Source organism: Musa acuminata, chromosome BXJ2-9 (genome assembly GCF_036884655.1).
Source record: "Musa acuminata AAA Group cultivar baxijiao chromosome BXJ2-9, Cavendish_Baxijiao_AAA, whole genome shotgun sequence".
NCBI lineage: Eukaryota > Viridiplantae > Streptophyta > Magnoliopsida > Zingiberales > Musaceae > Musa > Musa acuminata.
Window position 1 is genome coordinate 43888105 of NC_088346.1, and position 27773 is coordinate 43915877.

General features: G+C 37.1%; 4 protein-coding genes across 6 annotated transcripts; 1 reads left to right on the plus strand and 3 right to left on the minus strand.

Moving 5' to 3' along the window:
* Nucleotides 1–1648: 1648 nt before the first annotated feature.
* Nucleotides 1649–5687, plus strand: LOC135623529 (phytochrome-interacting ankyrin-repeat protein 1-like). The gene is made up of 3 exons (XM_065126600.1): nucleotides 1649–2342; nucleotides 4455–4626; nucleotides 5261–5687. The coding sequence occupies exons 1-3, from the start codon at nucleotides 2208–2210 to the stop codon at nucleotides 5470–5472; spliced, it is 519 nt and encodes a 172-aa protein (XP_064982672.1). The 5' UTR covers nucleotides 1649–2207; the 3' UTR covers nucleotides 5473–5687.
* Nucleotides 5688–11893: 6206 nt separating this feature from the next.
* On the minus strand, nucleotides 11894–16323 carry LOC135623530 (probable polyamine transporter At1g31830). 2 transcript variants are annotated; one of them, XM_065126602.1, is made up of 3 exons: nucleotides 16164–16323; nucleotides 12672–14123; nucleotides 11894–12191 (listed from the first exon to the last, which is right to left on the minus strand). In XM_065126602.1, exons 1-2 carry the CDS (start codon nucleotides 16164–16166, stop codon nucleotides 12672–12674), a joined length of 1455 nt encoding a protein of 484 aa, XP_064982674.1. In that variant the 5' UTR covers nucleotides 16167–16323; the 3' UTR covers nucleotides 11894–12191. The 2 variants fall into 2 exon arrangements, with proteins under 2 accessions (XP_064982674.1, XP_064982673.1); XM_065126601.1 differs by lacking the exon at nucleotides 11894–12191 and having other exon boundaries at nucleotides 12193–14123.
* A 1064-nt stretch (nucleotides 16324–17387) lies between these two features.
* LOC135623531 (succinate dehydrogenase subunit 4, mitochondrial-like) lies at nucleotides 17388–22945 on the minus strand. Its single transcript, XM_065126603.1, has 2 exons — nucleotides 22643–22945; nucleotides 17388–18006 (listed from the first exon to the last, which is right to left on the minus strand). The coding sequence occupies exons 1-2, from the start codon at nucleotides 22889–22891 to the stop codon at nucleotides 17611–17613; spliced, it is 645 nt and encodes a 214-aa protein (XP_064982675.1). The 5' UTR covers nucleotides 22892–22945; the 3' UTR covers nucleotides 17388–17610.
* Nucleotides 22946–23761: 816 nt separating this feature from the next.
* On the minus strand, nucleotides 23762–27721 carry LOC103998972 (pentatricopeptide repeat-containing protein At1g07590, mitochondrial). Of its 2 annotated transcripts, XM_018831240.2 has the most exons (4): nucleotides 27376–27721; nucleotides 24659–26284; nucleotides 24442–24546; nucleotides 23762–24221 (listed from the first exon to the last, which is right to left on the minus strand). In XM_018831240.2, exons 1-2 carry the CDS (start codon nucleotides 27691–27693, stop codon nucleotides 25034–25036), a joined length of 1569 nt encoding a protein of 522 aa, XP_018686785.2. In that variant the 5' UTR covers nucleotides 27694–27721; the 3' UTR covers nucleotides 23762–24221; nucleotides 24442–24546; nucleotides 24659–25033. The 2 variants fall into 2 exon arrangements, with proteins under 2 accessions (XP_018686785.2, XP_009418878.2); XM_009420603.3 differs by having other exon boundaries at nucleotides 24442–26284.
* Nucleotides 27722–27773: the final 52 nt, after the last annotated feature.

The following is a 27773-nucleotide window of genomic DNA, read 5'->3' on the forward strand; positions in this document are numbered from 1 at the left end:
AGGTGTCTTTCAAGTCAATCACGTGAGTGATGGTACATGTGACATGATACACACTCTTTTTACTTATTATATATTTGACGTCTTTCTCATTTTATATTACCTATTACATATATTGTGATATCCATGGATATGTACAATGACAATCGTATCGGGATAATATCATGATAATGAGACTGATTTGCCTATAAACATAGACCTTAAATAATCTCAGTTATAGGTTACTCGGGAGGGATATCGAGATAACATGATACACTGGTGTGTTGTATACCCGTCCATATAATGGAGGCGGTTGGACTTATAATTGCTTATGTGGGGACATTATGGATATAGTGTAGATACTCATTGAAGAGTGAGTTTACTGATCGATCTGCTCACGGAATACTAGATGGTTGATGATACCTCATTGTCATATAGTGATTCCATTATCCCAACAATGTATCTGGTCCTTAGACTTGAGACACCAAAGATCTCTTATAGGAGTATTCTACTATTTGATATTGAACTTATAAGCCTAATAATTTCATATCTAGCATAGTCAGTCATTGGAAGTGATAACTAATCTTATGAGGGTTATTGAGCTTCAATAGAGGATCATCCACTCTCAATGTCATGAGAGGAATATTCTATGTATTCTTGTTCAGAAAAATCCTTGGTCGGGATCATTTAAATTGAGAGAGAAAGAGTTCTCCAAGAGAATCCAATTAGAGCAAGGCTTGAGTATAAACCGTATGGCCCTGATAGCACTATGCTTAGAAAACGATCTCTAGAATATTATATGGATAAGAGACTATAGATACATGGTAGCTAATGATAGATATATCTAATAGATTGGATTCCTTTGCATCGTCTAGGTACTGCTGCGTAGTGTGCTAATATATCAATAGTCGATAAGTAGAGTGGATTATTATGAAGATAATAATTCACTGAGCTAGAAGGAGTTCTGATAGGTATGACTCATAGTCAGCTTAATATTGGGCCTAGAGGGTCATACACATATTGCTAGGGAGGAGTTGACCTCCTTTATCCTCTCCTATAGATAAGCATGATTTTAGGGATATACGATCTCTCTAAATAATACGCATCTCTTAACATGAGTGGTTTTTTCGGTTTTACAAGTTTTTATGCATCAATCTTCGTACGATAATATTAAATTATTTTTTATAAAAATATAAGAATTTTGTTTTTACCTTTCCGTTGTGCATGTGATGCCGTATACAAATACAAAAATATACAAATATTAAAATATTTTTATGGGATACAAATATAAAAATATGTTTATATTTATGGGATACATATTTGATCATAATTTAATAGTCCATATACAAATAATTTTGCCAAATCAAATTGATGATCAAATTTTGCAACAAAAATAATATTTATATTTATATATATACATCCTGTATTTACAAGGATGAAAATTTCCTAGTAAAGACACGTGTCCCTTTGTAAACTTAGCTCGACTTGGGCTACATATTTCGATTCAAAACCAAAAGTGCTCTCAAATCCCATTAACCCAACCCACAGCCCACGTAAAGCCATCTTCTACCACCTTAGCCGGTTCGACAGCCGGTCCATGAATGAACCGGGTTCATCAGGTTCCACGCGACCTATATAAGATGGCCAATCCACGATTCCCGTCCTTGAGCGGACGGAGACGGCCGAGACGGCATTGGCGACAGGAAAGGGGTAATTAGGGTTCGTGCGGCTTCTCCATGATTCCGTTCCTTTGATATCCCTGCCGGTGTCTTCTCGCTTTGATTTCTCGCTTCTTCTCCTCATCTTAACTGTTGGGATCTAGGGTTTCGTCTTGTTTTGATCGGAGCAATCAGGCGTCCTCAAGTATGATTCTGTCGTCTCCTTTTATGCTCTCGTCGATCGTTGGTCCGATCTCCGCCCTCAACAATATCCGCGCGCTCGGCCCCGGTTTGAATCCTTTCGCACCCTTTGGCATGGGAAACTACTCGGCCTCCCGCTAAATCTTTTCTTCTTCTCGATCGTTCTCGTTAGTATGTAAAGCCTCGATCTTGTTTTCTGGGTTGGACCTTTTGCTGCATACTTTCTTTAGTGGACAAGACCTTGGTTTTCCTTTGAAAACGAGAGAGCATAGTTTCCAGTATTTGTCTGATCGGAAAAAAAAGTTTGTGGGAATAGAATTGTGGTTTCCTTTTCTTGTCTTCGTGGTTGCTCAATTCTAGGGCTCGTGAGATATGTCGCCTGAGCAGCAGGTAAAGACACGGAACTATATTTCAAGCAGGCGACTTTTTAAGCACCGGCTGAGGGAGAGGGATGACAGGGGTTGGACCCTACTTCACATCGGTGCCAGAAAGGGTGACTTGAAAGAGGTTGGTGTTCTTGATATTTCGTCTCTTACTGAACTTACTGGATTTACAGTCCATGTTGTCTAAAAAAATTTGTCCAGTTCCTTCTAGAGGTATTGAATTTTTAGATATATAGCTGATTGTATAAATAATTTAATTCTGTTACTTGGAATGTTAAAAACATATCATGAGTTTAAATTAGGTTTTTGGGACTTGGAGGAATACATGGTAATTCACACATTCAGGGGAATAGTCCACGGTTTTACTTGGGGAAATTCATGTAAAATGGAAAATCAGGTTCATATGGAGGAAGTAGATGATGGAATTACAATAATCAATGTATTTGATATTCTGTTGATCCCTATCACATAGAGATATATGCAGTTAGTTTGTTCAAGTAGATTAAGCTTGACTGAGAAACAATCTTAACACTGAAGAGTTAAAATGCAGTAGGTGTGAAATTTTTATTTGTTCCTTGACCTGTACTCTTTGATATCATTATGGTCAAATTCACTATTGTTCATGCACAGAATGCTTCCCAAAGATGTCGTAACTGAAACATTCAGAACCAGTACACAACATAGCTATTACATAAGCTCCTAGTAAGTGGCATTAAAATCAATATTACTTTATATTTTAAATAAACAACTTAAAGTGCCAAAATGTTGTGCTCTGATCATGAACCAGAAGTGAGAACGTTGCTTCAACTTGTCGATTATGCATACTTTAATTTCTTGCCATTCCATATTAGACACATTGGACATGATACATGTAAGTCACTTTTTAGTTGCCTTTTGTATACTTCCTATTAGTATTGAATTTTTAAACTATTTTTAACAGTATAATTACTTGGGAGATACTTCATTTACAGAATAATTCTGGAGAATTTGTTTTCTTGATTTTTTTTAACTATATATGATTAGATGAATTATATAGATTTTTCTATTGACCAATGGATTACGATTGATGAAATTATAATAGTGATATATATGTATCATAAGTTCATGCTATCTTTTCTATGTTTTTGAAATATAATGTTGCTATATTTCATCATAAATGGGCTAGGGATGCTAGTTAATCAGTTACTTTTGTTTATTTTGATTACTATATATTATTCAATTTTTAACACATGTTATCATATATATTCTTTATAGTAACATATTTTTTTCAAGATTCTACGGTTTGGTATTGTTGTGTATATATATTGTGTTATATCTACATCACATATTTGTATTTGTATTTCATTGGCTTCATATTTTTGCTGATTATTACAATATTACAATCAGATTTTGATAAGTTTTTGCTAATTTATTAGTTAACCTCATTTTGCTTCCTAAGAGCTTACTATTTTAGTTAATTCTTCCTTAATAAAGAATTCTTCCGTAAGTTCAGCAGTTCTTGTTTTATCATGGTACAAGCACTTTAGGTGCCATTTGAGTTCCTCGTGCAGCAAAACATTATTATGTACCATCTTGTCACAAGTGAATGTGGACATAACATCATAACCTCGTGATGGATAAATTAAATTTTGTAGATTTTTGTGGAGTGTTACACAAAATATTAAAAATGTCCATTATTTGTATTTGAATGTGTATTACCAAACTGCTCGATCATATTATGAAAGCAAGGTCATTGGATAAAAGTCTCCTGTTTGATTTAATTATTCTGGAGATATTCTAACTCATGTTGAAGAATGTTGTTTACTAAAGACCATGCTTCTTATAGTGTATATTCCTCCCGGTTCAAATTGAATTTGTGGAGTGTTAGACGTGCTTGAAATTAAATGTATTGATGGAGTCTGAAAATTGTTTTGGATAATTGTTAATTTGCAAAATAAATGTCAGATAACAGATAACATATGTTATTACAAACCTCAGTTGATAGATTTTGATCCTGTTACCACAGTTGATAGATTTTGATTCATATTTGGTACTTTATTTTATGTAATTATGTCATCATGGCCCCTTCTTCCATATCATCATGGTTTTTATGAATTTGTCTTCATTATGTGACTCTTTTTTGTGTTATTTTATTGTGTCTGTAGCTGCTGCAGAGAACCTTCCATGACCTTTTTGTCATTAACTTGAATTAAGATCTCATGATTGCTTCATTTTTTGTATGAATTCCTGTTTGCAGGTGAAGCGACTTTTGGATGCAGGCATGGATGTCAATGTGACTGCTTTGGGTTGCAAAGCTCTAGGTGTGACCCCTCTCCATCTCGCTGCACAAGGTGGACACATCAATGTTATGGATGAGTTACTCGAACGCGGTGCAAATATTGATGCTAGAACGAAGGGAGCATGTGGCTGTAAGTTTTACTTGTTTAGGTTACTTGCTAAATGACAAGATTTTGTTTTATACAACCTATAATGTTATTTCTTTTTTAGGATAATTTAATAGTGTCAAATGTCAATAGTATTGCACAAATTGCTCCTGTCTAAAAAGCATGTTCTGAGCTGTGGATACAATTCTTGTTTAGCTGGGAAAACCTGTTCATAAACATGTTCAATTATTTTGTAAAAAGATGCTTAATTCATTTTTATTCTACTACACTGCTCTTTCCCTCTCACTCATTAGAAAGCACGTGTAAACATGTCTTGCTATAGTAAGGATCACCTTGTCCTCTTCTTGCCATTTATATTTGTTTGTGCCTGCTGAATTTCTTCCTGATCGTGCAAGAGAAACAAATATTATTTATTAATCTGTTTTTTTAAGTTCTAAGCATGGTTTTCCATGCCATATGACTGCTACCGGTTCTTTCTTTCTTGAATCTCAGCTGCAGTTGATTTCCAAACTTGAGGTGCTCCATGTTGATCAATCATGTCTCTTATCTAGAATGTCTAGTCTACACATTTCTTGATTGTATTTGCTTAATAAATGTTTTCGAAGTAACATTCATTTCTTGCATCCCAGAGCTCATTTTGTACCTTTTGATGAATCAGGGACTCCTCTTCATATCGCAGCCAAGGAGAGAAACAAGCAGGCTATCAAGTTCCTGATTGAGAATGGTGCATTCTTGCCTCCAGACATAAATGACAACCGGTTCAATCCACCCCTCCATTACTGTCCAGGACTGGAATGGGCGTACGAAATCAAGCACAAGCAAGAAGAATGGCTTTCTAGCAGTGGAACTTCCTACAGCTCTGAAAACTAGTGCACGTTTGTGCAAAGCTCACTAGTAACCACAATATCTTACACTGATCAGCATGACTATAAAAAAATGTGAACACTTTTCTATAGTCCTAAACGAACTATCATGTTGAAATCTTGTAAGATGACTGCATGTATTAGCTGAAGATATTGTATCAGCTGCAAAACCTTTCTACATATAGTCTTATAAAAGGTTTGCTGCGGCTCTTACTGATTTTACATGGCTGCCATCAGCATCTTTGATTCATGTCACCTGAGTGGCTGCTTAGGAAGACATCCATCTGTAATCTTCGATTAAGTTACTGCCTTTGTTTCTTGCTTCTAGACAATTTTGAAACATTAAGTTGCCTTCACTTTCCGAATTGCTTGCTTAAAAATTTGAAAGATTGCAGAATGAATAGTCCAATGCTTGAAAAAATGAAAGATCTGGTTATCCTGTTCTTATCAGGTACTGTGATATTGGCTGCTGCATGATCAGTTATTCACTGTAGAAAATATATTCAGCTTCTGTTTTTGTGCAGCTTCTTTACAGTAATAATTACTGCTACCTGATCAGATATCTCGGTGGGAACAAATGCAGCTTCTTTTTCTGGGAATAACTTCAGCCTGGAGTTGTCTTAATTCAATATTTGAGGCCACAGATGTAGCCAAGGAATTCTATGAATGAAAAATGCAACTTTCCAGTCTCTGTATTTTGCTCCTTTGCCAATCAATAAAAGAAAAAAAAAAGGAACTGAATCAATGGCCGAGTGTCATATTGCTTGCTTTTTCTTCCTTTTTCCGAGCGAGAGAGAGAGAGAGAGAGAGAGAGGTGCCACTCTCGAGCCTTGGTAGACAAGGCACAGACTTTAGGGTTTATCAATGTTGGTGAATGATGTAGAACAGAAATAAAATTAAAATTTATAATTAGAAAGAATTTTAGTATAATGATTTTATAAAAAAAGATAATGGAAATAACTCTTTATAATGGAAATTTTTTTATAATACTTAAATACATTCTTTTTTATGATTTCATAGTTTAGAGGATGTCTTTATTTATACTAGTTCTATATCTTAAAAACTGATTAATTAACAATGCAGGATAATTAAAAAATATAAAATTAAAATGATAAGTGGGTAATTTTAGGTTTTTCGAGAATTTGTTCCGTATTAATCTTGTTCACTTGAGAAAAAACTTATCTTCGAGTTTGTTTAGATACAATAAATTCTCTTTTGAAAAGTATTCATATGAGTTGAAGATCTATGATATCCTCCCAATCATCTTGTAAGTGTTTATGAAAAATCTCTTTTTTCCCAAATACATCATAATCGTATTTCCTTTCTTGAACACCTTCTTTCTCTTGTGTTTATTAGTTGCTTCATGTATGTGGCATTAGTAACTGCCAACTTGGTTACGTGCTACACTTATTCTAGGAGTCTTTGGTAGGCAAACTAAATCCAAAGCATATTTTGACACTTTCTTGTAAATAACAAAGAACGGTAACACTATGATAAAACTATGAATTATGTTGTTATGAGCAAATTCAGTTTGTGTGAGTGCGAAATCCAATTATCTTAGTTTGTCGAGTTTCCCAAAGTCCAATTAGTTACTTCAGTCTGATCATTAATTTATGGGTGAGCTATGCTTCTAAACTTCAAACTTGCATTAAATCTTTTCCTCGAGATAAGCCAAATATGAGATAAAAATTTAGAATCTCTATAAGAAGTAATTGATTTTGATATCCTATGTAGGCACGTGACTTCTCAAAAGAATAGCCTAACAATATGTATTGTATCCGAAGTCTTTTAACATGGTATAAAATGAGCCACCTTTAAAAATCAATCTACAACCACAAACATATAATCAACTCTCCTCTTAGTTCTTGACAATCCCAATACAAAATCCATAGATAAATCCTCCCAAATGTCTTATGTGGTAATGGCATATATAAACTAGTGTTTTGCGACCGGCCCTTTGTAGTTTGATGAGTCAAACATTTTCTTATGAAATTGCCAGCATCCCTTTTTAATTGTGGCCAAAAGTATCTCTTCTCGATGCTTGCTATTATTTTGTCTTACTCGAAATGTTCGCTGAGTCCTCGATATAAATCTCGAATAATCTTTTCTCGTAAGGATATCATCGAAATGCACAATGTATTACCTTTGAATAAGTAACCATCATGGATATGATTGGATAAACCAAATGACATAACTAATCATTCATATAAGTCTTCTCTTGTCTGAATATAATATTCAATTCATCTCGAACCCTTATGCGAATTTGATGATATCAGCTATGAAGATAAATATTTGATAATATCTTGGAGCCTTATAGTTGATCCAACATATCTTTTAGTCAATATATGGGAAAGCTACACTTTACCAAGATTTTGTTGATGACTCTACTAGCGATGCACATCATCTAGCTTCCATCTTTCTTAGGTGTCAACAAAGCTGGGATTGCACATAGGCTCATACTTTCTCGAATATATCCCTTCTACATCAAATCTTCTACCTTCTTCCTTAGTATATAATTCTTTTTTTGGTTCATCTTAGAGTAAGACAAATTTGGTAGACTTGCTCGTAGAGCTAAATCAATTTGGTATTGAATATCTCTCATGGGTGAAAGTTCTGATGGAAAATCTTGGGGCGACATCATATGCGCAGCGGAAGAACAGAAAACAAAATCCCCAATTCCCAAATATATGTTCGTCGTCGTGCGAAGATTGATACGCAAAATCTACGAAACTTAAAATTGCGTATAGAATAAATTGTGTTACATAGGGAGATCGTATATCCCTGAATCCTTGCATATCTCTAGGAGAGTGTGAAGGAGGTCAAACGCTCTCTCTCTCTCTAGCGGTGATCCACACAACAGGGTTACACGATGCTCCTCAAAACTTCAGGTCTGCTTTAAGGTGAAGAGGGGGAGGAGAATATGAGAGACAAGCAAAAGCTCAGCCTATGAACCACCAGTTCCCTCCTATTTATAGAGATTCCCTATCAACTTAACCCTAATGGATCCTGCCATATTGGGTATTGGATCTCTATTCAACTACCCAAGCCTCTTAGATTAGTGGATCTCTATCTAATAATCTCTCATGGGCTTTTATTATATCTCATTCTAGGATCCAATGATTCATGGGCTTATTGCATATCTAATAATATAGGGGCTCCGACGGATATCTCATATTCGAACATCTACTCATCGCAATGCCTACAATATGTGTATAACCCTCTAGGCTCAATATCGAGCTGGTCGTGAGTCATACCTGTCAGAACTCCTTTTGGCTCAGTAAATTATTATCTCCATAATAATTCACTCGACTCATCGACTACGGATGTACTAGGCTACTACGCCGCAGTCCTTAAATGATACAGGGGAATCCAATCCATTGGACCTGTCTATCCTCAGTTACCATATACCTATAGTCCATCATCCATCTAATATCCGAGAGATCGTATACGGGTATGGTACTGTTAAACTCATACGGTTTCTACTCGAGTCTTGCTCTAATCTAATTCTCCCGGAGAACTCTTTCTCTCTCAATCCGAATAACCCTAGTTAGGGATTTGTCTGAGCAAGAACACATGAGGCATTCTTCTCATGACACCGAGAGTGAATGATCCTCTATCGACACTCAATATGCCTCATAATGTTGACTATCACTCCCGAAGACCGGCTGTGCTAGATCTTGGACATCCAAACTTATAAGTTTGGTATCAAAGAGTGAAGCACTCATACATGACATCCTTGGTGTCTAAGGACCAAGATACACCACTGGGACCACAGAATCACTATTTGACAATAAGGCATCATCAACCATCCAGTATTCCGTAAGCGGATCAATCAGTGAACTTATTCCCCGATGAGCACTTGTATTGTATCTCTAGTGTCCTTACACGAGCAGCTATGAGACCAACTGCATTCATCATATGGACGGGTATACAACACACCAGTCTATCCGGTTATCTCAATGTCCCTCTCGAGTAACCTATGACTAGGATTATTTAGGATCTGTTTAAAGGTGAATCAGTCTTATTATCATGATCTCATCATGATCTGATTCCTATTACACAGATTCAAGAACATCACAATATATATATATATATATATATATATATATATATATATATATATATATATGCAATAGTCAATATAAAGTGATAAAATGTCAAAAAATAATAAGCAAAGAAACTGCGTGTCAAGTCACACGTGTCATCACTCACATGATTAGATTGCAGGGCACATATGACTAGCAAGTTCATCTGGTAACTCTTTAAGGGTGATCTCTTTGAATTCTTCGAATATCGATTCTAGTTCTTTTGGAATCTTTGCTTCAAGTGGCTCTTCTCCCTTCACAATAAAAGGCATACTCTTGTTTCTTTAGAACGGACAATGAATTTCTACATAAAGTTGAAAATGAATAAGAATGACAATCTTCTTCCTGTTCCACTAGAATACATAGACATTATTTTGTTCAAGGTGAGTTGCATTCACATCGTATTGTCATGGCCTTCCAAGTAGTACATGACATGCATTCATGTCAACTACCTTACATATAACTTCCTCCTTATAGCATTTCCTAATTGAGAGAGGAACTCTACAAATCTCAGTCCTAGTTGGGCCTTCTTTAATCCACCATAGTTTGTATAGTATTGGATGAGCTTTCGTTCGTAATTTTAAATGTCTTACTAGTGATTTAGACACAATGTTGTCACATTTTCTATTGTCTATAATCAATGCACAAACTTTGTTATTAACATTGCATCTGGAAGCTTTTCTTACGTTGAGATAGATCTTTCTTGTCTTAAGGTGAGTAATAATCTTTTTACAATACATGTGATGTGTCCTCTACTATTTTAGTATTGTCAATATCATCAATCATATCATCTTAGGCATCTCCTTCTTCAAAGTCATTATTGTGATCTATAAAGTTGATAGTCTTATAAGCACGATACTCGTTGGAACGATGACCAAGCTCCCCACATTTGAAACACTTACCAACTAGGGGTCGAGCATATGAATTGTTTGTGGTAGTCGGGATATACCTAACTTACCTTGTTGCTTCTCCGATATTTGTGCCTTGATTTGTAAGTTGTATTGACTCAGTAACAACTTATCTTTATTATGAATAGGTTGCATTGTTAGAGTAGAGAATTGTCGAGTAGCAGTTGGAAGTCAAGTCAACAATATTAACTTCATTTGTCATCAGTACCTTGGATGCAATTTTGGTATTGTTGGAACAACAGTTGTTGGGGGTAGGAATTTTCTTCATCTTTCAAATATTTGTACTAGTGAATTTCTTTGTCTTCTTATGTTATTATGTAATTTATCCCACTAAGTTGTTGCACCTCTTTTCAACTTGTATACAATAAGATTGATTTGTTTGTGATCAGGAACATCCATCACCTCGACGAAGTTCTCTACTTCATAACTCCAATCAAGAAAAGCTTCAATACTGAGATGACCATTAAAACTGGGGAGGTATATTTTGAGACGATAATCCTTAAATAGTCTATTTTATTTGGGTGGTGCTTGATATCTTCTATACCTTTTATTGTATCTTCTGAATCATTATCATGTTGGTTATTGTGAGCGAATAATACCACTCGATTGAAGTGTCAATATTGAGCTCTACCAGCATCTCTTCTTTGGTTGGTTTTATGATAGTCAACAATTCTTTCTTCATCTGACTTATCTTCATAGGCAATTTGCTTACGTTAGATTGTAAGCCTGTATTAATGATTAGGTTGGTCATAAGCATCAACTCTAGCATGGTTGATCCTACCATCATCACGAATTCTATTAGTGTCTAAACTCAAGTTTGTGAGCATGTTGTGAATCTCTGGAAGTTGCCGAGTCATTCTCAATTTTTGTGTTTTTAACATCGACCATAGGACTAACACTCCACAATCATTATTGTTAGGGTTATTGCTATTGATTCCATCACGAATATTGTCACCATCGAAATTGTCACTGTTATTATTGATAATATCATCCTCATTGTTATCATTATTACCACTAGACCTCATCGGTATAAAGTTGTACTTAGCAAATTAAATTTTTAATATATAAAATCCACTGTAATTACGAGTGTAAGATATACTTCTTAATTTTCTAACAACAAACCTAATATACTAATACCAACAGCAAGGCTCTTATACTAATTGACGTAAAATGAAAATAAAATTTAAAAATTACTACCGGATTATAGTAAGTTGACAAGGGAAGAAGAGTGAAGTCAATTCCTTCTTATAGAAAAATAATCTTTATAATACTTGAAGATATTATTTTTTTTATGATTTCATAAGTTTAGATAAGACCTTTATTTATACTAATTCTAGATCTTGAAAATTAATTAACTTAATTGGATACTTAAAAATATAAAAAATTAATAATATGAGATAAATAAAAATAATAAGTGGATAATTTTAGGCTCAATGTTTTTCTGTTTATTCTGCATTAGATCAAATAAGCATGAGATGTTTGATCCCAAGAACATGGCCAATAAGCCTCATTTGCTGCACACTGGGAAGCAGCTTGAGCTACTTCAGAACTTGCCTTCTCTTCCACGAAACATGAGAGCAATCACCAAGCCAATGCCGTTGATTGGTCGTCGAATCTACTATGTAATCACCATCACCATGTCATATACAGTCATCATCTTGAACTCAGATCAAAATTTCCAATTGCAACATCTTGAACATGTTTCCTTAGTGTTAAGGGATCTGAAAATGAAGCTGAAATGAAGCTGACATCAGTCAAGTGTTATATGATCGTCAAATTACAGCAAATGACTTCACATCCTCCGGTTAAGAAATTGTTGTGCAGTCACACATTAACAAAAGCAGTAAATTGCTAAGTATCAACACTGAATCTAACAAAAGGGATCGGTTGCAGCCAACAAAAGCAGTAAATTGCTTAGTATCAACACTGAATCTAACACAAGGTATCGGTAAGATGCTGCTTGAATGCTACCATTAACACGAAGGATGCTGAATCTACGTGCAGCGGAAGTGGATTGCTAAGTACCATATTGTAATGAGTTTAACAAAAATGAACTCTTAAGATGTTCTCCATAAGATGAGATTTATAGAGTCGAAAAAACAGGTTCAGATTCTGAAGACATCTTTGGAGTTATGAGAATTGGAGACATCCCTTTATGTTCAAGAAAGCGCATGAAAGTTCAAAGTAACATTCTCTCGAGTGATGGTACTGACCTAAGCTATCAAGGATTCCACAGCACTCTCATGCCCAGATTCTCTGAAATCAGGGAGGTCAGAGTTCAAAGTGAACTTCAACAACTTCTTCTTCTCCACATGTTTGAGACAAGGCTGCAGGATGGACCCAATAAGCATCGCTATAATGCTTACGATCATGACTTTGAAAGAGGCAAGACCCAGAACCACACATATCAAGATGGTAGGAGGGACGATCATCAAAATGCAACCAGCAGTCCCCAGAGGAACCTTATAAGGCCGAGAAGCATTTGGGCGGTTCAGTCGTAACTTTATGAAGGCCACATACTCCAGAATCATCCCAAAACAGTACAAGAAATTCTCGGCAGCAATGATCTCCTGAAAGCTCATCCAGGACAGCAGAAGAACACCAGAAGCAGAGAAGAGTATCCCGACAAGAGGAGTCCCATGACGGGATCTCTTGCTAAAGAACTCTGGGAGCATTCCCCTTTCTGCCATTCCAAGAAGCTGGTAAGAATCACTGCTCATTTCGGCAACAAACATGCCCATGTTGGATAGAGCTGAAGCTCCTTGCACCCACCATCTCAACCAGACCCCAGCAACAATTTTGGCCACGTCAGAAAAATAACCATCTGTCCATGACTCCCGATCAAGTGGGATTGCTCCTGTCCCAGCTAGGAGAGGATACAGATATCCGACAACAACCAAGATCAATGCATAAAACAGAGCCTTTGGAAGTGTTCTCTTAGGATTATCCACCTCTCCTGCCAAAGTACTTATTGAATCCCAATAATTGAGATTCCAAAAGAGTGTATTCAAGTACAAACTCCAATTGACATTGTGTATGTCAACCTGTAACCATCTCGAAGGCTGAAGTTTTGGTATTGCTACCAACCCCATTAAGATAAAAGGAAGTATGGAGAACACCCCCAGAAACACAGCCATCCATCCAACAATGTTCAGTCCTCTGTAGTTCATGTAAGTTAGTGCAACTGTTAGTATTAACACCGCAACAGTCCTAGGCAGCCCACCACCAAAATCTGGAATACCGGACTTCAAATAGTCTAAAAAGAGAACTGGATATAGAGCATTGTCAATGACACCACTAAGCCATTTCATCCAACCCTGCTGAAAACCCCAAAAATGGCCCAAAGCCGAAGAGACCCACACAACATAACCTCCATTTTCTGGGAACATGGTGCCCATCTCAGCAGTGACAAGTGCTTCAGGAATACTCCATATGAAGGGGAAGATCAGAAATCCAAGTATAGCCAGAAGCGGGCCAGCGGCTTGAACACTGTCCTCTATCCCAAAGGGGCCACCAGAGACCTCATAGAAAATAAGGAAGACAAGGGGAATGACAGAGACCTTCCTGGTGTTGCCTAGTTTCGGCGAGTCCTCATTGACAAAATTGTATTCGGTATCACGAAATTCCCCCATATGAAGAGAACTAGCTCTAGTGCTCCTCAATTTCTGCATGCATAAGAAATAGAGCTGGTTTTATATGTTTATTGAGAAGTATACACCATAAATTGACACAGAATTACAAGATGGGCAAGGAAAATTAGACAATTGAGGTTTCCAATACAAACTCTACCTTAAATGCAAAGCAAAATTTTAGATTTATCTGACACATGCAATTGAGAGTTCCAACACGAAGGGAAAGGTAGGAATCATAATTGTTAATCTACTATCGGTTTTTCTACCATCATCCTAATATTAAGATATAAAATAAAGAAAATGATAAAATACTATTTTTTATTAAAAAAAAAAAAGCTTCATCGATGTCCATTTGAAAAAAGAGGGCTAATTACAAATCACCCCCTGTAGTTATACCTCTTTAGTATCACGGTCCTTCAACTTAAAAAAATTATATTGAATCATTATAGTTATGAAAGTGAAATATTTAACTCTATTTACTCTAATACCGTTGGTTCTACCGACGGAAGATACAACACGTGACAGCATATGCAGGAATGATACAAAAATGATGGGCAAAAAGGTAACTTCAATGTCTCAGTTATGTTTCCTTTCTTCTTAGTCAACTGTTGTAGTAATGTCGGATGGCGGCACCGCTAGGGGCCTTAGGTGGCTGTTGTGGTTGTGGTTGGCGAGGACGATGAGGGGATGTCCTTAGAGATGGGCCAGGTGGAGTCCTATAGGTGGAGTTGAGGGACTTCTGTGGCTTCTTGCGGGGGAGGAGGGAGAGCAAAGGTGAGAGGTGAGAGGTGAGGCAAAGGGAGAGAAAGAGGATGAAGATGATAGCCACATCGACAATGATGTAGATGCAGACCGAAGCTCATCCTTCTTCCCTCTTTCGTCGATCTGCATCTGTGTCGGCGCCGACGCAGATGTAGGGCAACGCATAGTAGAAGCCGCAAATGTCGACGCTCTGCATCTATGTCAGTGCCACTTGGCATCTACATTGGCATCGACGCAGATGCAGGGCGATGCAGAATAAAAGCCACAAATGCTAACGCTCTACATCTATGTTGGTGCGGCCATCTTCCTCATCTATTTTCTCATCTCCGTTTACCTCACCTCTCGCCGTCGCTCTTCATCCTTTGTCGTCATTCTGCATCTGCATCGATACCGCGCCGCTCTGCATCTACATCAACAGGACGTAAGGCCTTTACCTCACCTCCCCCCAACGCAGTTGTAGAGTGACACTGACACAGATGCCTCACCTGAGACATTGAAATTACCTTTTTACCTATCATTTCCGTGTTATTTTGTATATGTTGTCATATGTTGTATTTCCTGTCGGCTTTACCGATGATATTAAAGTAAATGGGGTTAAATGTTCCACCTTTATAATCATAGTGATTTGAACGTAAATTTTTTAAGTCTTGGAGCCGATGCTAAAGAAGTCTAACTATAAAGAATAAATATGTAATTAGCCCAAAAAAAGGAGCAACATTGAGGTTCATCAGATCCTACACAAACGGGAACACAGATTCGAGTTTCAATTCACTCGTTAGTTGCTAAGATCTCCTCTCAAAGCATAATACAGTGTAAAGCTTAAAGTAACGATTTTCCGATCAAAATCAACTTCCGTTACCTGTCACAATCCAAAGAGAGAATACAGAAGGAAAAAAAACCCCATTTTGCACACTGAAATCAACTCAAAGAGCCACAAGCGTGCCGAATCTAACAATCCCAAACGAACTCCGACCGGATCACGCACAATCAGATAAAACAAATTCAAACAAGAAAAGAGAACACAGCAAAAGCACGAGTCGATGAGAAATAAGTGTCCAAATCTAACACACCATCGAACAATGCCAAGCAAACTACGGGCAGATCACACCCAATCAGATAAAACGAATCCAAAGAAGACAACAGAACACTGCAAAAGCACGAATTGACGAGACATAAGCGCCGAAGTCCAAGTCACCATCTAACAATCCCAATCAAACAATGGCTGAATCACACACGATCAGATAAAACAGATTCAAACAAGAAAATAAAACACAGCAATCGATGAGAAATCGGCGCCCAAATCCAACTCACCATCTGCAGGGGAGGCCTTGGGCGGAGTTAAAGCTCCATCCAACTCGATCTTCGGCTCCCTCCGGCGACCACACGGCGATCGATTCGCGGTCTCGCCGAGGAAGAGAGAGAGAAAGAGAGGAGAGAGAGAGAGAGCAGTAAAAATAGCGTGGAGTTGTAGTGTTCTACCACATCACTTGCACTAATATTTTGTAAGCTTCACTATATTAGTTGACGTCACGTTTATTTTATGACACTAATATAATTTCTTCCACCGCGGATGGGATTTACAAAAATAATCAATTTTTAAGCTATCAAAACTATTATTTTTGAAGTAGTATTTTGATACATATGATTGGATTTGAAATGACTTATTACTTTATATTTTTAATCTTTGTGTAGCTTATTTTATACTTGCTTTACTTTTTAGTTTCAACCTTAACGGTAGTCATTTGAAACCCTCTATTTAAAATCCTATTTACATTACATTTGAAGGACGTTTTAAATTAGATTATATATATATATAGTGAAACGTGAGCTTGATGTAAAATATCAAGAATAATCACATATTAGCTATCTTTAACTCATTTCTATACTTCCAAAAATTAAGATCTCTATATAAAATATCATAAAATTTATCACCGATGATTCTGTCCCATTTCGATTTATTATTAAATATATACGATATTTTTATTAATATAATTGATGATGTTAGAAAAAATAAGATTAAATATTTTATTTTCAATAAAAATCTTAATATAATTTTTAAAAATATAAAAATTAAAATACTAAAAAATAACTAATTACAAAAATTAATCTATAATTAACCTAATAAATCACTATTAAGTTCTTAGCCCGTTACAGTTGTACTGTTTCTTTCAAAAACAGTTGTGCTGTTTCTTAAAAAAGGTGATCTTGTCACAATGAGCAGCACTAATGAACAATTAAAAACAAAAATAATCAAAACAAGATAAGATGGAAATTTTAGGTAATTGAATCAACAGCACAAAGTACATAGGCAGCTGCATGGCATTAAAGATCAGTAAAGAAAGGTTTCGGTGACATGGTTTGACCAATTCCAATAAATTTCACAGTAAAACCATGATATCTGAACCACACCACATCAGCAGTTTTTTGTATTTGCATTTCTCCTCCATGCTTGCATTTGTAGCAGAAAGACAACTTCATAACAAACAACCACCACCAAACTAGTCTAAAAAATTCACCTTATGACATCGATTACGATTGAAAACAAGTGATAAAAATAGATCCAACTGGGTCTGATTACAATGGCCACTATTCATTATTCTGATACAAACTTCAAAACCAGCATGCCGTTGATCCCGGGGATGCCATTTTAGCATGAAAGGAAAGGGAAAAGTCCGAATAAAACAGCAACTGTAGGTTGGCCATTGGCCAACTGCCTTATCTATAGGTCTACAGAGTGCTGCTGAAACACAAGGCATTATTAAACTAGATCGAAAGCAAGTATAGTGTCCTTGGCCAAGATAAATAGTAGCAGCTTGAAATATATCAAGACCCATTTCCTCGTCACGTCATGATGAACATAGTCCAGAAGGATCTCCTTGAAAAACCCATAGATTTGCCAGTATACGCACAGAACAAGTGCTGAAGTCGTCAACGTCGATTTTGATATGAGTAGCAATGCTGGAATAAGTGCATATGTAGTCTTTATAGAAAGCTCCATCCTCTTTACCTTTAAGCTTTCATTCGTCAATCCACTTTTCCGTTCCCTGGTAAGGGTCCCCTCCAGTGGACTGAAAGCCATTACCTTTGAAGAGTCAATCTCCTTTCCTTTCAGGCAATTAGGATCTTCAACTCCACCAGCCATATGAGACATGTTCTGCAATAACTTCTCATTAAAAGAATATCAAAGAAAAGTTTAAAGAACACAACATATAGAGAAACAATGTTCGCATAAACCATAATAACCACAAAGGGGCAGCAGAGCGACAAACATTATGCGGCAAACAAACATATATTGTTTGCTTGAGTTTTCATTTCTCCTGATTATGCATTCCCATTAAATGAGCAAGCTAAAAATTGTGCATTTCATTGTAATGAACTAAACATACAATTAGGTAAAATCTTACCATAACCACAAGCTTGCATAAGAACCAACTCTAAGAGAGATTAGAAAACATAATAATTACCATCTCCAAATTCAGTCCAGTATAAACCAATTGAACAAAGTTTGACATTACAACTTCAGGGTGGTGAACAAATTGCTGGTACTGTTGGAGAAAAGAGTTAATGGAGAGAAGAAAATTTTAAGATAACAGAGCTCTTTTCCAGGATGACAAGATCCATCTTTTCCTCAAATAGGTAAAAACCAAAAGAAGAGAAAATGAAGAAAAAAATATTCATGGAATGTCTTGCCTGCTGCTAAAAAATGAAAACAAATAAATGGAATAAAACATGGGAGAATTAATATAAAATGTAGGCTACTGATAGTGTATACAACATAACATAGTAACGAGCAATAAATTAAAAAGCGTTAGGCGCCAAGGTCCCAAAAAACCCGAGGCGCTAAGTGCTCACCCAAGCGAAGCGAGATGTTATGAAATATTAAAATATATAAAAAATTAATATAATTGATAAATATGAGTATTTAAATAAAAATATGATATTAAACTAAAAAGATTTAAAGTACCAAATCACATTACTCATCTTCTAATTAAGGTTCTTAATTTCGTACCGTACCGACGTTTCGAGCTTTGCTCGATACGGTATGGTACGGGCATACCGAGCGGTACACCATGGTATACTGCTTGATATATATAATATATAATATAAAAATATAAAAAATAAGAAAAAGGAGGCATATGCTGCCTCTACGACGTCGCCTCCTTTTCTTCTCCTCGTCGCATTAGATAAGGAGAAGATGCGCGGTCTTCTCCTTATCTGTGACGTTCGGTGAAGACGTTGAAGGCTGCAGGCATCTCCGAAGAACGCGGTAAAGGCCGCAGGCGTCTCTGGCCTTCGGCGAAGAACGCGATAAAGAAGCCAAGTCGTCGCCTCTCCATTACCTCGTAGATCGGGATCGTCGAGGGAGGGCGGTGCCGAATCGGGAAGCGTCGAGATTCTCCCGATTCTCCCTCTTCTTCAAGCGCCTTCTTCCTCTTTTCCCTTAATGCTTCTTCTTCCCAGGCTGCAGGTAAGCTGATATCGCCTGCTACCGAGCGGGACGATCGAAATATCAACCATTACTGCCTGATACAACCTTGTATCATCTGATACGGGGCTAGATCAACAATACCGCCCGATACGAGCAGTATCATTCAAAATTAAAATCCTTGCTTCTAATAACAAAAATATCAAAAGATTCAAAACAATAAAGTTTTAAATAAACAAAGATAAGCAGTGTTAAAATCTATATTATCAATTTAGTAAATATAAAGATTACTTTATATAGTAGTTAACAAGCTACTTTTAATAGTATATTATTTACTGTTACCAATAATTAAAGAGGGAGAAAAGAACTATTTATTAACAGTAAGGAGATAAAATTGTCACCGATAGTGTGGAAAGTAGGAAGGAGAGGTAGCGATAAAAGGCTGGCAACAACAGCGGAGGATTAGTTTAAGACAGCTACAACAACACTGCGAACGACAACAGTGGCAGAAGCTGTGAACGGCAACAGCGATAGCGGCGAAAGCTGCGGATAGCAGTAGCGACAACGGCAGAAGAACCAGAGGGAGTCTGTCGATGGCGAAGGAACCTACGGTCCTCTCCCTCGACAAGTTGAGGAACTACACACAGAGCGACGACAGAAGGAAGCTACAGGCTCTTGCGAGGCCATTGGACCCGTCCGTCAATGATAGAGGAAGGCTCGGTCCGCTGTTCCTGTGGTGAAGGTAGTGGCAGAAAGCATCAACGACGGAGGCAAAACCAACGCTAAGGTTGGCTTGGGGTTGTGCGAGCGTGAAGTGTCGGTTTTGAGGGTAAGTAACTGTGTTAGTTAGTTCAATCGAACCAACTAATTACTATTGAACCGAACTAGACTTAAAAGTTTGGTTCAGTTGCCTTATTTGAACCGAGCACTCATCCAGAGCGCCCGGTGCCTAGGTTCGGGCAAGAGCCCAAGCGATGCCTCATTGAAGCGCGCCACCTAGTTCACACACGAGGCACTCGGGCCTTGTCTCGACTCGCACGAGTGCCTATTTAAATCACTGGTAATGAGGGAGGACGAACAAACAAAACTCAATAGTTGCACATATTTTTAAGCAAAGCATACAAAGAACTAACAAAAAAGGGGAGAAAAAGAAGATGAAGGAATATCAGCAGCTGGTTTTGGGGTGAGTAAAAATTGACCACAAAATCACCCACATGATTTGAAAACAACATCACTGTTTAAGGTGTCATCTAGAAAATAACAAAGTCAAAGTAGATTAAAGACAACATTGACTCAATCACTCAATAAGAAACAGAAGATTCAGGAGACAGTGGTTGTGAAAAAATCTGAACTATCAAAGACTGTGGCATCCAACTAAAAGATAATCAACATGGAGTGATTTAGGGCTCTATAAAGAATAAGAATGATCATTACCCTTGTGACAGCAAGAACTTCTAGGGAAATCAATGAAATTAAGACTTCCCTTCACCCAGTGCAGCCAACAAATGCTAAAAGTGTAAGAAAGCAAACCATAAATTATGAACATGGCTTGAAATACAAATTAAAACAAGCTAGGCAATGATATTTACAGCAAGTAAGTTCCGGATATAGTTGTTTAAACTTCTAACCTTGCTCTCATATTCAACAGTTCTTTTTATTGCATGTGTGTCTCAACTACCGGCATTATGTGCTAGAGCCCCATATCTAAACTAGGGTTTACTGTACCACGGCATACAGCTCGGTAAGAGCAGTACGTATCAGTCCGATAAAGGACTGATATGGGCGGTATATACTAGTTTGTCGGTATGTCTCAGCGTATCGTGTATCGACACATTAGTATATACCATACCAATGACTGGTCGGTACATCGGTACGAACTAATAAGACAAACCATGATCTAAACTATAACTAAAATACTGAAAAGTCAAAAACAAGCTTATATTTGACATCACCCACATGGTTAACCATATTTTCACATGAACTTGGGGTTAAAATATCAATATGCAATGATGAAAACATACATGAAAGATGGTAATAACAGAAGACAAAGTGAACAAGAAGAGATAAGTACGTTGCAGAGTGTCGCCATCAGAGTTTATTAATCACAGCTAGATGTTACTTACAGCTTCTTAGGAATTCTTAACAAGCAGTTTTATAGGCTGTCATTGACTAAAAACAATTAAGAACAAGCAAACATGCAAAGAAAGTTTACGGAAAAGAAGGCAAAGAAAAGAAGAGGATGAGATTTATTAAAATGATACACTCAGGAAATATGCTTAGGGGAACATAACAATTAAATTCTTTTTTTATCCTCCTTAGCTGTAATATATTTTCTAAATTTGTCCTGGCTTTTAAAGTTTTCCCTAACACTCTTCGTATCAACGGTTTTTTGGACTCCATTGCACAACCACCAGTTCTCTGTTCATCCAATATTCCTTACCCTTAGACTCCCGAACATTCTCTTTGGACATGTCCTTTAGATCACTAGTTCATGAAATTCATATGATGCTAATAGCATCCTCTTCAAAGTTCCAACCCCCTTTATATTCTATCCTATTTCTGTAAAGAACAACATTATCACCTTTTAAATTTGGTAGTCTAGCTCTAGTAACAGTTTACTTTTTTTCTCTTCCAGTTTTAAAAGATAAATCTAAACACCAACAAACACTAATAGTTTATGCTAATTAGTCAAGTTTTCTCCACAACAATCTTTACATATATAACTCTGTCTATACTCATAATAAAGAAAAAAATTATCTGACAATATTCATGCTCATTATTGTAAGTACTAATTCTTATCTCTTTTCTTAAAATGAGTATTTACCATCATAAAAGCATAACATATAGCATAACCAAAATCATCTCTTCCACTTCATTCTTCTCCGTACGCCATTACCCCTATGCACTCCTTTAAATACTCCATATTTTTTTTCCTGATTTTTAGTCGCTGGTATTCTTTAATAATTCGTTCTAATCCAATTTGAAGGGCATAAACGCCTATTAAAATTCAATACCATTGCCTCAACCACAAAGTCGAGGAATATACTCTATCACCAACCTTGTTTTTTCCTTCACCTTTACAACATATTCATTAACACCCTTTCTGTAAAAATGCCTATTCCACTCTTGTGTCTATCTCCGCCACTTCTATCCCCTTCTTGTTTCAATTAAACTCTCACTACCACAAGTAAAAGAACCGATCGCATGTTTTTTTCACATGAATCGGGAAAACTATATACACCAAAAAGAAAAGTTGCAGCAATAACATCCAGGACTCAAAACCCTACGATCACTACGACGAAGAACTCGCGGACCAAGACCACCAAAACAAAATACAAAGTGGATGACAAGAAGAAGCGTCCACCTTTCCAAAGCCAAGTTGGCCGAAGACAGGGGCACGGGAGAGACCGAGAGCAGCGGCGGAGGGGCGATCGGGCCTGTAGGCTGGCGCGATCGCTGCGGATCTGGGATCAGGGGGCGGGTGTGGGGCGAGGGAACCGAAGGCTCGGAGGCCGTGGGCGGAGGTGACGGGATTGCCCGGTGCGGAAGGGTGCAGGAGGAGGAGGCGTGAGAGGGTTAGGGTTTTCGATCGGCTCAGTAGGCGTGACGCCATCGCACGCCGACGGTCACCAAAACTGAGATCGGAATAAAAAAGACGACGTCGTCTAGCAAGTAAAAAAGATATATATATATACATATATATCGAAACCGGTATATACTTTATAACGTTTATGTGGGGGGGGGGAGTAGGCATGGAATGTCCGTTCCTGTAAAGTTAAACACGCTTCTAATTACAAGTAATATGAACTAATTAGATATTTTTAAAATATAAATATGAAATATAAAAAGTTTATTAATCTTTTATAACTGTAATAGGATTATAGAACTTGTCAATAATATAAAATTATAATTGGCAAATTTAATCCATACAAAACTCAGAAATTTGTATAAATAATGTTGTAGTTAATCTCTGTCCCTTAAATAATGTTATTGAAACTCTAAATGACATTAATACCCTTCATAAAATGTTATATCACTATAAATTATTTATTTTTATATTTGTGCATTTATTTTTTATTAATCATAATTAATAATAGTTAACAAGAATTTATCATTGAGTCACACACACACACATACATACATATATATATATATATATATATATATATATATATATATATATATATATATATATATAGAGAGAGAGAGAGAGAGAGAGAGAGAGAGAGAGAGAGAGCTAACAATAAAAATGGGCTTTCAAGAGCATGTCAAAGCTTATAAGTTCTCCAAAGTGAAAAACACCTAGTCACCACAGTTTTCAGTCGTTTCTTCCTTTCATCATCATTAGATATATGAAAGTATATTTTGCATAAAATACTAGTAGTATTTTAATCAATATAATGAATTTTTCAGAGAGCATTTATGTCGATAGAAGTTTTTACCAGTAGTCAAAGAACAGTCAACCAACAAAGAGTAACTATAATGAAGATTCAAATGAATCCTTTCCCACCAGATACTAGTACATTGTTGCTAATGAATGATGTTCCAAGTTGTGTCACTTTTATCTTACAACTAGGAGGTGGTACCATAGCACTTCATGTAAGCGACAAGAAAGAATCTGACGCTTTTCATCATGATCAAGAAAACATAGCACTTCATATAAGCACCAAGCAAAAATCTGAAGCTTTTTTATCCTGGTTAAGTTAGAATTCTGCAACAAAAGGCAATTCCAAAGTGCGGTATGGTGACTGCTGCAGCAGAGGATGAACTGGACAATGCCACCAGAATATCTGCCAAATGATGGTGATCAAAGTAAGAATGATCCTCGCACCAGCCCATGCCACTTTCAATGCTGGAACAGATTGAAAGTGCCATCTGGAACTCAACAAACCTCCCTTGAGTTGGATGGCGCTTGGTGGTTGATCTACTCAAATTGGTTTAATCTGCCAAAGTAGTTAGATTAATGGTAGATGTGTCATTTTTGTAGCAGTTTTGTACAAATTTATTACAGTATTCTATAAGTTTATAGCTAGAGCCTCTCTTTTAGGAAAACATAATACTGTATAATAAAGCACTTAAATAAACAGTAGTTTATAGCTAGATCCTTCAAGTAAGCAAGTGAATTTGAAAGATATAAGAATGAACAGTAATTTGAGCCATTACCTTCATGGTTGATTGTTTCAAATAGACCAGTTACTAGAAGTGGCAAAGTACTCCTTTGTTGATGCAAAAGCAGCTTGATACTCCATTAACTCCGTAGATAACCAACTGGAGTAATAGAATTTATCCACATGTTAAGTCATGCAGAAAAGGATCATTGGATAGGTCTGGTAAAAGTCATGTAAATATTCAAACTCAAGTAGACAGAATGTCAGTGTACCAGCATGAAGATCAGAGAATGCAAGAGATCTCCAAGATGAGAGTCATCTTGCACCTTAATTGATACAGATTAAAAAGTTCATCCTCAAACATATGTAGCATGTTAGAGCTTGTAATAACAACCAATATGCAATCTTGTATAGTGATCTTCTGAGTATTTGAATTCAGCACAACTTCTCGTATCAAGAGTGTTAAAACTGTCAGTCAGCTCTCCCTTGTACACAAGGAAATAGTTTCATCAGGACCAGTGGAGAAAAGCAGAGTAATTTCCTGATTTGGACTATGCTTCCTTTGTGGATGATTTTAGTTGTAATGTTAGTCCATTGTCTGTCAAGACTTTGCCAGTACATGGAAATATTGATCTATGCTGATATGACTAACTTTTGAACTGCTCTATGAATCTAACAAGACTATATGTCTCCGCATCAGGGCTTGCTCCTGCCAAGATCATTTTCCTCAAAATTTCTGAATCATAAACCCTTGCCTTCACATAAGCTCTTAGAAGGGTATTATGAACAAAAGTATATCTACAGTATTTTGTTTCCTTCAATTCTTTAAATAAACTTTTTGCCTTCTCTAGATCACCCATATCAGCAAAAACCTCCAATAACATATGTGTAGTTTCCAACCATGGTGTAGATCTTCTTACTCGAAAGCTCAGATCCTCATTCTTCCCCAAATTCATTGTCTTCAATGCTTCATCCCATAAACCAGCTTTCAAGCAACCCAAAGCAAGGTGGCGATATGTTATAGCATTTGGCCTGCAACCATTTGCTTCCATTTCTTTGAACACCTCAGATGCCTTATCCACAAGCCCATTCCTGCAGTAAACTGAAATGATTGAATTAAACTGCTTTGTTGTCTTCAACTGTTTGATTGATTTCATTTCTGCAAATATCTCTTCAGCCATGTCAAGTGAACTACCTCTTCCAAACGCTTCAATTGCAAGAATAAAACTTTTAGTTCTAACATAAGGAAGTTCCTTGACACACTTCCAGGTTATCTGTAGTTCCTCCTCTTTCCCCAGATAACCATACAGGATAAGTAAAATATCTAGTGTAGACCAGTTATTACCAGTTCTTGACCTCTCTATGGCTTCAACATATGTCTCAGATATTGTATATAGTCTTGCAACTGCATGTGCCATTGCTAGAATGCCATAAGTGATTTCATTTGGCTCAACTTTTGCTCGTTTCATATCATTGAATACCTTTGACAGGCCTTCAATATTATGTTCATCAGCTTCTATCTTCAATAAAATGTTATATGTTGATACATGTGGGGATACACCATCAGCCTTCATTTGGATCAGAATTTTAGGTATGGTTTTCTTGCGACCAGAGGAGGAATGTAGAAGAATCAACCGATTGTAAATATATGGGGAGATAGGAAAGTCCAGTTCCCTCATCTTTCTCATGTATGCTAACGAAAGCCTGATCAGACCCTTATCTAAGCAGGCCATGACGAGATTGTTGTAAAGCAGCACATTTTGATAGTTATGAGGAATACGGAGGAAGAGACTTTCAGCCTGTGAAATGCCATGAATTTTGGTTGTGAACTCCAAAAGATATGAGTAATCCAATTCACTCAGCTTGTATGGTCTCTCTCTAACGACCCACTCCATAACCTGGAGGGCAAAAAATGATTTAGTTTTGATACAATTCACCATCCACTTGCATTAGACAAAAGATTATTAATGGAATGCTCTACAAAATTTAGGAGAGAATACACTTTAAGAGGCAATTCCTTGAAAAATTATATCACACACATTTCCTCCATTTACTAAGAGATATAGCACAATGTTTATGGTGTTCCTATAAGATTTCCTTGTACAGTTCCTACATAGTTCAGGCATGTTATCAAGGCATGGTACACATTACTTTTCAACCTTTACCCTATTTGCTTCTTGTCACCATAAACTTACCAATACACCACAAAGAACTACACAGACGGACTTCTAATATTCTAAAATAAGTACTGATACTAGTTGAAAAGTAACTAGTTATAGGTAAACCGTAAATCTAAATTTGTAATGCAAGTTCACAGTCACGCAATGAAGGCTACTAATCAATCCACTGAAATTTGATAGAAGCTGAGGGGTAAGGCTGTACAAAATCTAATCGTAGTGTCATTGCCTAATTGTAGTGTCATTCCTGACAAAATCTAATCTTGGATTCGTAGGCAATCTGAAGGATAAAAGATGAATAAAATAACACCATTCAACCAAAACGTTTTACAGACAGTAAACCCTAAAAGCAAAGGTACGAGCGACTCCTTTGCTTCATTCCTTCAATCAATTAGTCCATCAATGGTATCAAATCTCGACAACATAGACACAACAAATTATCAACACCATCAAGTCTTACCAACTTGATGGTAAGACTTGATGGTGTTTTCTCCATACGAGAAGAAGTAACACGAAGGGAAAACCCAACATTTTCCAGTAGCGTTCCTATCCCCAGGAAAATACATGTCACACGAAAATCCTCGGCAATCTTCAAACTGTCACAGCATCAGTAGCATAAATCTTACAAGAAACAACCTCGAAAGAGGTAGTGCCATAAAATTCACACAGACACAGAAAAAACTTAGTTTTATTGGTTCTCTCAACCAATCAATGTCATATAGCATCGAAAGCGTACGAATCATCAAAAGATCCCTTTTTAATGATGGTTGTTCTTGGACCAAATAAGTGGTGGAGGGAACGAACCAACTCACCTCCAGCGCCCTCCGGTTCATCTTGCGCTTTCGGAGGCGATTGATGGCGTGAAAAATTTCGCCCCTGTCGACGGCGGATCCCTCCCCCATCCAGTTCTGGAAGGCGAAGGCGACGGATTCGCCCTTCGGCAGCCTCTCCACCCTCGACGAGAGGGATCCACGAGGCTGCTCCTCGCCGTGGCCCGCGGCCTCCTCCTGCGCCAGCACATCGAATTCGGAGAAGACGGGGAGAGCGGCGGAGGTGGTAACGAAGGATCGAGCGAACGTTCCGCAGATGGAATGGAGTCGAAGAGGCAGCCTTCGGAAGACGAGTTGCATCGCACGCGCAGGAGAAGGACGCGATGATGTTGAGATCGGGGTGTGCTAAAAGCCCATTTCACGGATCCGAACCCGACGGC

What these genes read in the sequence shown, in the direction of transcription:
- LOC135623529 (XM_065126600.1), top strand. Translation starts at nt 2,208, where the DNA reads ATGTCGCCTGAGCAGCAGGTAAAGACACGGAACTATATTTCAAGCAGG. An exon ending in GAAAGGGTGACTTGAAAGAG is followed by an intron (nt 2,343 to 4,454) that starts GTTGGTGTTCTT and finishes TCCTGTTTGCAG; the next exon opens with GTGAAGCGACTTTTGGATGC. An exon ending in AACGAAGGGAGCATGTGGCT is followed by an intron (nt 4,627 to 5,260) that starts GTAAGTTTTACT and finishes TTGATGAATCAG; the next exon opens with GGACTCCTCTTCATATCGCA.
- LOC135623531 (XM_065126603.1), bottom strand. Translation starts at nt 22,891, where the DNA reads ATGGCGTCACGCCTACTGAGCCGATCGAAAACCCTAACCCTCTCACGC. An exon ending in GCCAACTTGGCTTTGGAAAG is followed by an intron (nt 18,007 to 22,642) that starts GTGGACGCTTCT and finishes AAGTTATTGCAG; the next exon opens with AACATGTCTCATATGGCTGG.
- LOC103998972 (XM_018831240.2), bottom strand. Translation starts at nt 27,693, where the DNA reads ATGCAACTCGTCTTCCGAAGGCTGCCTCTTCGACTCCATTCCATCTGC. An exon ending in TGAACCGGAGGGCGCTGGAG is followed by an intron (nt 26,285 to 27,375) that starts GTGAGTTGGTTC and finishes TTTGCCCTCCAG; the next exon opens with GTTATGGAGTGGGTCGTTAG.